This window comes from Hemitrygon akajei, chromosome 1 (genome assembly GCF_048418815.1).
Source record: "Hemitrygon akajei chromosome 1, sHemAka1.3, whole genome shotgun sequence".
NCBI classification, from domain to species: domain Eukaryota; kingdom Metazoa; phylum Chordata; class Chondrichthyes; order Myliobatiformes; family Dasyatidae; genus Hemitrygon; species Hemitrygon akajei.
In genome coordinates, this window is record NC_133124.1 from 123,262,774 (window position 1) to 123,271,103 (window position 8,330).

At 38.6% G+C, this 8,330-nt stretch overlaps 1 protein-coding gene across 3 annotated transcripts in view; it reads left to right on the forward strand.

The window, feature by feature from the left end:
- Positions 1-7,543, forward strand: part of LOC140730535 (antizyme inhibitor 1-like) — a 51,774-nt gene extending 44,231 nt beyond the window's left edge. For all 3 annotated transcript variants that reach the window (XM_073051123.1, XM_073051144.1, XM_073051133.1), the window contains 5 exons: positions 2,179-2,259; positions 2,885-3,050; positions 4,772-4,884; positions 5,852-6,063; positions 6,911-7,543. In XM_073051123.1, coding sequence (XP_072907224.1) covers positions 2,179-2,259; positions 2,885-3,050; positions 4,772-4,884; positions 5,852-6,063; positions 6,911-7,040 — 702 coding nt within the window. In that variant the 3' untranslated portion in view covers positions 7,041-7,543. The remainder of the gene's footprint in view (positions 1-2,178; positions 2,260-2,884; positions 3,051-4,771; positions 4,885-5,851; positions 6,064-6,910) is intronic.
- The last annotated feature ends 787 nt before the right edge of the window (positions 7,544-8,330 follow it).

Sequence of the window (8,330 nt, forward strand, 5' to 3'; positions counted from 1 at the left end):
TGAACCTATTAGAGCCTTTCTTAAACAGCGGAACAACATTAGCTTTTCTCCATTCTCTGTTACCTCACCAATCGCTAAGAATATTTTAAAGCCCCATTAACGTGGTCCTACCCTTCTTGTTCCTCAGTTCCACCCATAAATCCTTACTAGATGAGCTCTCCGGTCTATCCTGACTGAGCACTGTCATGACATTTTCCCTGACCAGTAATGCTTCCCTCCCCTTTAATCCCTCCCACTCTGTCACATCTAAAACAACAACCCTGGAACACCGAGCTGCCAGTCCTGCCCTTCCTGCAACCAAGTCTCACTAATGGCTACAATATCATAATTCCATACGTTGATCCATGCTCTGAGCTTATCTGCCTTTCCAACGGTACTTTTTGCATTGAAATATATGCAGCTCAGAACATTAGTTCCACCATGCTCAGCCTTTTGATTCCTGACTTTTTATGAAGACTTAACAACATCTGTCTTCACAACCTGTCCACTATCTGTTCTAGCATTCTGGTTTCCATTCCCCTGTAACTCTCATTTAAACCCGTCTGCAGCACTAGCAAACCTTCCCTTTAGGACATTAGATCCCCTTCAGTTTTGGTGTAAGCAATCTCTTCTGAAAAGGTCCCACTTTTCCTAGAAGGGATCAATAATCCAAAAATCTGAAGCCCTCCCTCCTACACCAACTCCTTACTGACAGTTAAACTGAATGCGCTTCTTATTTCTGGCCTCACAGCATTTGGCATGGGTTGCAATCCTGAGATCTCAACCCTAGAGATGCTATCTTTTAATTTAGCACCTAACTTCATGAATTCACTTTGCTGTACCTCATCCCTCTTCCTACCTATGTCATTGGTACCTTTATGGACTACAACCTCTGACTGCTCACCCTTCCACTTAAGTATGCTGAGGACTCGATCAGAGATGTCCTAGACCCTGGCACCAGGAGGTAAGATACTATCCAGGAATCTCATTCTCGTCCACAGAACCTCCTTTATGTTCATCAAAATAACAAATCCCCTACCAGCACAATTTGACTCTTCTTGCCTCTATTCCCCCGAGCCAGAGCCAGACTTGGTGTTAAAGACCTGGGCACTGTAACTTCCCTCTGCTAGGTCATCCCCACCCCCAAAAGTATCCAAAGTGGTATACCTGCTGTTAGAGGGGATGGCCACAGGGGTACTCTACACTGGCTGTTTAACCCCTTTCATCCTCATGACTGTCACCCAGTTTCCTCTGTCCTGCACCTTAGGTGTAACTACCTCTGTGTCCTGTCTGCCACCCCAGAGTTCATCCAGTTGCAGGTCCAACTCCTTAACACGAATTGTTAGAAGCTGCAGCTGGATGCACTTGCAGTTGTAGTCATCGGAGCACTGCAGATCTCGCTGCCTTCCCACATCATGTTTGGCATCACTGCTGCTCCATCTGTGCAATTATAAAGAAGGAAACAATAAATAAACTGGAAAAAAATCTACCTACAACTTTTTGCCATCTCTCACTCAATCTTCTTGCTGAAGTCTCAAAGAGCTGAAGATTCATATCCCCTCTCTAACACTATCCACTCCAACAAAGGCCGCTCTGCTTGCCCCACCTCACTTTTATTTACCCTTGTTAATGAATCCCGATCTCTGGTTGGCCATTGTTCAAACGCTGAAACTCCCATAAAGCACTGCTTTAATATGTACACTCGCTGACGTGTTTCATCTCTTCTGTCGCTCCCAATCTCTGATTGGCCACTGTTCAAATTAATCCAAAAGAGGGTGCTATTCAAAACATTGCTAATGGTTTACCAAATTTTAATAATTATAAATTGATGGCTTACATATCTACTGTCATTTCAAGGTATATATTGAAATTGGATGCATTTGATAGAAATGAGAAATACAGCAAAGATTGTGCAGTGTGACATCTTGAAATTTCTGCCTCTGCACTCTGAAGGGTCAGGTTGAAAATCATTGCTATCTGTGGCTGTTGTTATAATTAACAGCCCAGTAACCCAACTTAACCATGCTTTTCAGTTTATATTTTGTTTAAAAAAAGCTTGTACCCTTGAGGTAATGTGTTCATAGTTTTATCTTTTATATTTATATCATTTTAAAGGAAGTGCAGTTTACAAATCAAGATTTTTGTTTTAAAACATAATTGAATACAACTTTCAGTGATTCCTCATGTTTTCTGTTATAGAAAGAATTTGGTTTTGATATGAGTCTGCTTGACATTGGAGGTGGATTTTCTGGAACGGATGGTGAATTACAGCTTGAAAAGGTGTGAAGATCTGTTGTTTTAACTTATTCCAAATTCAGGATAAAAATTGTCCTGTATATATTTTTTTATATAAAATAGCAATTTCTCCAAGCTCAATATCTTTGCTTGTGAACAATTGGCAAGTGTAGGAAAACTTCAAAACTGTTCTTGTGTGCGTGATAATGGCTGTTTGGAAGCCTCACTTGCAAAAGCCTGATAAATTTACTCCACTACATATCACCTCTCCAAATATTTTGGAAGTTTACCTAATGTTTCCCATAGACTATGTATAATGTAATAAACTACATAAAATTTTGGAAGAGATTTGTCTTATCTTAGTTTGCGTATTGCACAAACCTTGTCTATAAAATAAATTGTAAAGATTTTGTATATCAGTAGTAGTTTGTCCTTTAATGATTGATTCGTAGAGCATTATCTAGTAAACCTAAGAATTAATATAACAAGATTCAAGATTGTTTAACATCATTTCCAGTAAAGGAAAACAAAATAATTATTACTCTGGATCCGATGCAGTACAAAAAAAACACAATAAACATAAATACATATGCATATATAGATCATATGTCTGAGTCTAGACACAGTGGAAGTGACTGAGTTTTCATTACTTACTATTCTCCAATTCTAGGTTTTTGATGCCATAAATCCACTCCTTGAGATTTACTTCCCTCCTGAAAGTGATATTAAAATTATTGCTGAACCTGGTAGCTACTATGTGAATTCTGCATTCACACTAGCAGTTAACATAGTAGCCAAGAAGACTATTGCAAGAGACTTACAGAATCAGTCTGAAGGTAATCCTGTGGGTTTCTACTGTGTCATTATTAATATGCTGTTTGCTCCATGTATGCAATTCACTCGTAAGATATAGGATATTTGTAATACCATCCCAATAATTGACTTTCATGTTAAATTATTATCTTTGTATGTTTTAATGACAAGTGCTTTTTGCATTGATATACTGGAAATAGCTTTTATCAGCCCATGCGAAAGATTGTGTGTAGCATTAGTTTTTGAATAGAACAACACACACAAAATGCTGAAGGAACTCGGCAGGCCAGACAGCATCAATGGGAAGGAATAAAGAGTCAATGTTTCAGGCTGAGATCCTTCAGGACTGGAAAGGAAAGGGAAAGGAACCACAATAAGGTCAGGGGAGAGGAATGTGTGCAAGCTGGAAGCTGATAAGTGAAGCCAGGTGAGGGGGAAGGTGGATGGGTGGGGGAGCAGGGGCATGGTGAAAAGTTGGGAAGTTATAGGTGGACGAGGTAAAGGGCTGAAAGAGAAGGAATCTGGTGGCCAACCTTGGGGGAAGGGAAGGAAGGAGGCACTAGACGGAGCTGATGGACAGATGAGAAGAGAAAGGTTAAGAGGGGAGTCAGAATGGGGAATGGAGAAAAGGAGGAAGGAGAAATTACCAGAAGTTGGAAAAATCGATGTTCATGCTGTCAGTTTTTGAATAGAATGCTATTTTTTTCACCAATAATACAGGTATTCCCCACTATCTGAAAGCAGAGCGTTCCTGTGAAACCTTTCGTAAGCCGAAATGGCGTAAAGCGAAGAAGCAATTACCATTAATTTATATGGGAAAAATTTTTGAGCATTCCCAGACCAAAAAAATAACCTACCAAATCATACCAAAAATTGGCACATACACGCATGCGCACACACCTGCCCGCGCAAGGCTTTGCGGTTATGGTTGTCTTTCTTGGGGTAAACACAAGTTTAAAGTGGGCGCCTTTTTTGCAAAAGTGAAAATCCTCTTCGGATTTCTTTCAGTTAGCAAAAACCGGTACTAATGTAGGTCTTTCGTAAAAGCGAAGTGGCGTAAAACAAACTTTTGTAAAGTGGGGGACACCTGTATACAAAATAAGTTCCCTGTATTCAATAGTTCATTCCCAGTTCTCTTCCTCACCACCACCCATCTCTCTGTATGTTCAAGTTTCTCGAAAAGAGAATTCACATTTATCCTGTGGATTTTTAAATTCTCAATGGATTAGACTGAACCTATTGGAAACTCTAAAATTTATATTACTACAGATACGGGGAGGGGGAGGGAATTAGCTAATGAAGCTCATCTTTCCATGCAACCTTACAATTTCTTAAATGCCATTTATTTATCTTAAATGATTTGTATCGCTTGCCCTACCAAAAGACTGTTTCTGATATTTGTCATGATAGAGATTTAGCCTCATTTCTTTAGCTTTCCTGATTGTGTATCTTTGAAGTAAGGCTTAAAGTTAACATTTTTAATCCATATGTTTGTATATCATTGTGACAGTTCTCCTTCAATAAGTCCCAAAATTTTTCTCTAACCTTTCCTTTGAAACCATATTATTTATAAATTCACTGAATTGTTATATATTCATCCTCTTGGTCTGGATTGAATTTGACTTCATTCGAAGAATTGTGTACATATGTCCTGATCATCAGTCTACAGTGACCATTTAATTATACTAAATGAGAATTAACAAAAAGTTGACTGAGTATCAATAAAGATTTCTTTCTGTCTTAGTTCCTTCTCTGAACGATGAGCCATTCTTCATGTATTACATAAGTGACGGTGTTTATGGCTGTTTTGCAAATAGCTTGTATGGAACTGTGAATGCCATTCCAATTCTTCACAAGGTGGGTTAACAATTTTGTAGAGAGCATGTGAAAGTATGAAGCTCAGTACTACATGCATATTAAACGTGAATGCAGTTTTGCTCAGTATTAATACAGTAAGCGTAGTGCTTAATGCAGTCACTTTACAGCGCCAATGACCACTGTTCACTTCCTGCCACTGACTGTAAGGAGTTTGTAATGCTCCCCATGGCCGTGTGGGTTTCCTTCATTGTTGCAGTTTCCTCGCACATTCCAAAGGCATACGGATTAGTAGGTCACATGGTTATAATTGGGTGGCACAGACTGTTACCATGCTGTATCTCTAAATAGAATATCTTTCTGAACCGGTAAGACAGTAAAGATGTAGGAACTGAATTAGGCCATTTGACCAATCAAGTTTGCTCTGCCATTCCATCGTGGCTGATTTATTATCCCCCTCAACTCCATTCTCCTGCCCTTCTCCCTGTAACGTTTGATATTCTTACTAATCAAGAACTTGTGCTTTAAATATACCCAATGACTTGGCCTCCACTGCCACTGTAGTATTGAATTCAACAGATTTACCACCTGGCTAAAGAAATTCGTCCCCCTCTCTGTTCTAGAGGGGTATCTTTCTCTTCTGAGGTCTCCTCTCCATGTCCGCTCTGTCTAGGCCTTTCAACATTTGACATGTTTCCATGAGTTAACCCCCTCATTCTTAAACTTCAGTGAGTACAGGCCCAGTGCCATCAAACACTTGTATGTGACGAGCCAGTTGTTATCAAAGAACTGATAGCAGAGGAATGTAAAGCTTCTGAGTTGTCTTGCATTGGGAGTGAAAATAATGAAGGTAGCTACTAATTTAGTGCTGCCTCAGTTATACATAAGAATATCTTTTCATTCACTCTTGGTATTAATTATGTACTTGGAGCACTGTTTGGTTTTCTGGATGAATATGGGATAATCCAATATAGCTGAAAATTCATTCTGATTTATTTTTCCCCATCAGAAACTTAATTCAGGAGAGCCTGTATTTGCCAGTAGCCTGTGGGGACCATCCTGTGATGGGCTTGATCAGGTTGTAGAGCACTGTCTCCTACCTGAATTAAGTGTAGGTGATTGGGTCATCTTTGAAAACATGGGAGCATACACATTGAAGCAATCTGCCTTTAACGAGTTCCAGAAACTGCCCGTTTACTGTGTGATGTCAGTAAGTGATTGGTGAGTAGCCCAAAGCTAGACTTATTAAATGTATTAACTTGCAGTAACCTAACAGTGGTGAATTTTGAATTGTCCTTACTCAAGTAAATATTTTGTTCATATTTCCGTTTTCTCTGTCCTATAAACAAAACGTTTCTTCTGAAGTGTGCAATCTGTTCACTGCCTCCTTTCGATACTAGAGTTTCTGAAGGCCCACTAGCACCTAATGTAGTACTATGCAATTAGATTTTTCTCAGAGTGCAGCAACCAGTCACGCAAGATCAGACCAGTACTACACAATTGTTATATAAATCACTGCATTTATTCAAGATTCAGGTTTGTTTATTGTCAATTTTCAATACACGAGTGTAAAGGAGAACAAAATGATTGTTACTCCAGATCTGATGCAACACAAAAAAAACACAATAAACATAAAGAACACCATTTTAAAAACAAGGCAATAAATAGAAATCTAAAAGCAATCCTATAAAACACAATGTATATCTACACAAGGTTAGCTTGTATAAATAGACTGGTTGTGTGTGCTTGAAGTAACACTAGGTAGCTCTTGGTAGCAGCAGGACAGTGAGGTGTGAAGTGGCAATGCATGGGGAGATGAAGGGTGTTACGGGGCTTCAGAGAGGAGTGACTGATGAGGAGGTAGTCATACCGGTGTGAGTTAATGGGTGGAGATGTTGATGTGCTTGATGATTTGGGTGAAGTAACTTGAGTCCAGTGGTTCTGGTGTGGATGCTGCATAGCAACTTTCCTGATGGGAGTGGGGGAAACCGTGGTGATGACCACTGCTGAACTTAGGCAGATGGTTGTTTTATTTTAATCCTTTATCTTTGATTTTCTTTTGTCCCAGGTGTTGGATGCAGGAAGTTGGTTTAACACTGGAAACATCAGTGAAGAACTCTTCATGTGTGCCTTCTTGTTTCCAGCTGAGCCGGGAAAGTGGCTTTCCGGCTACCGGTTTGTCTGGCATCAGTGCTTAAGTTACAGAATTGCCATTCTGTTCAGTCGCATGTCTGGTTGACTTTCCAACACGGAAGGAAACCAGTGGAACAATCTTGCTTTCTTAATGTTTTTGTTTAAAATTTAACTTGAACACTTGATGTAGTTAATCGGGACCAGGCAGAAATTGGCTAGAATAACTACCAGTGGTCATGCGAGAAAATGAAATTAGCATTTAACCATCTGAAACAAAGCCTGTGAGTTGATGTAACTTTTTACTTTCTCCCTCCCTCCCTTCCCCCACAAACCAACAATAAAATATGCAACAAAATGGATGACTTGGAAGAGATGGAATCCTATCACTGCTTAAACAGTTTACATATTCACAATTTTTATACAGATATTCTTGTCATAGATGTCTTGAGGTTTTCATTTGCCCATTTAACAGAATAACCAGAGCGATTTGATGTGTAAAATGTTTAGAATGTGTAAAATATGTGCTTCATTCTGTAGTTTAATAAATGTAAAATTGCAGCAAACTTTATATGATCTATTGTCCCTGTTACTGACTTCCAATAAAATTTATATTTCATTTTTGTTCACCTCAGGGTTTTGGTTAATCAAACCCTGAAATAAACAAAAGATTATTAAAGATGAAAAAACTTGAATTACAGTGCAAATCTGCTGATTAAAATATTGCTATACAAAACGCTACACAATTACAAAAGGGCCCTACATTTTCTTTTCTACTGGTAAAGGTGAGTTTCTCAAGTTTTCTTTCCTTCTGTTATTGAAAGTGGATGAATATAAAACTACAAATAGTAGACAAGAATCCAAGCTGACTGACATGTTTCTCTTCAGAGCACTTGCATTGATAAAATGTTTTATCACATCATAACATCATATCACTTCAGTGCTTACCAGCAGAGAAGAATCAGGTTTAATATCACAGCCATATGTTGTGAAATTTGTTGTTTCATGGCAGCAGAAAAGTGCAATACACAATGTACTTTAAGTTACAATAGGAAATAAATATATATTTTTTTAATTTAGTACAAGAGAGAAAGAAAATAGTGAGGTAGTAGTTATGGGTTGGTTCATCTGCCATTCAGAAATCTGATGGCAGAGGGTCGGCAGTAGGTTTTGACTACTTCTTCTGAATATTTTTAGAGCTGTTTTTAAAAGCCACAATTGTGTAGCTATTTTAATATTATTTGCTACCCATGTTCACATTGAGTTGACTGTATATGAAATATTAACATTTTCCACACCAAAAATCCAAGCCTTGATATGCTAGGAATTCTAGACTTCTACATGCGAGATATCTATAC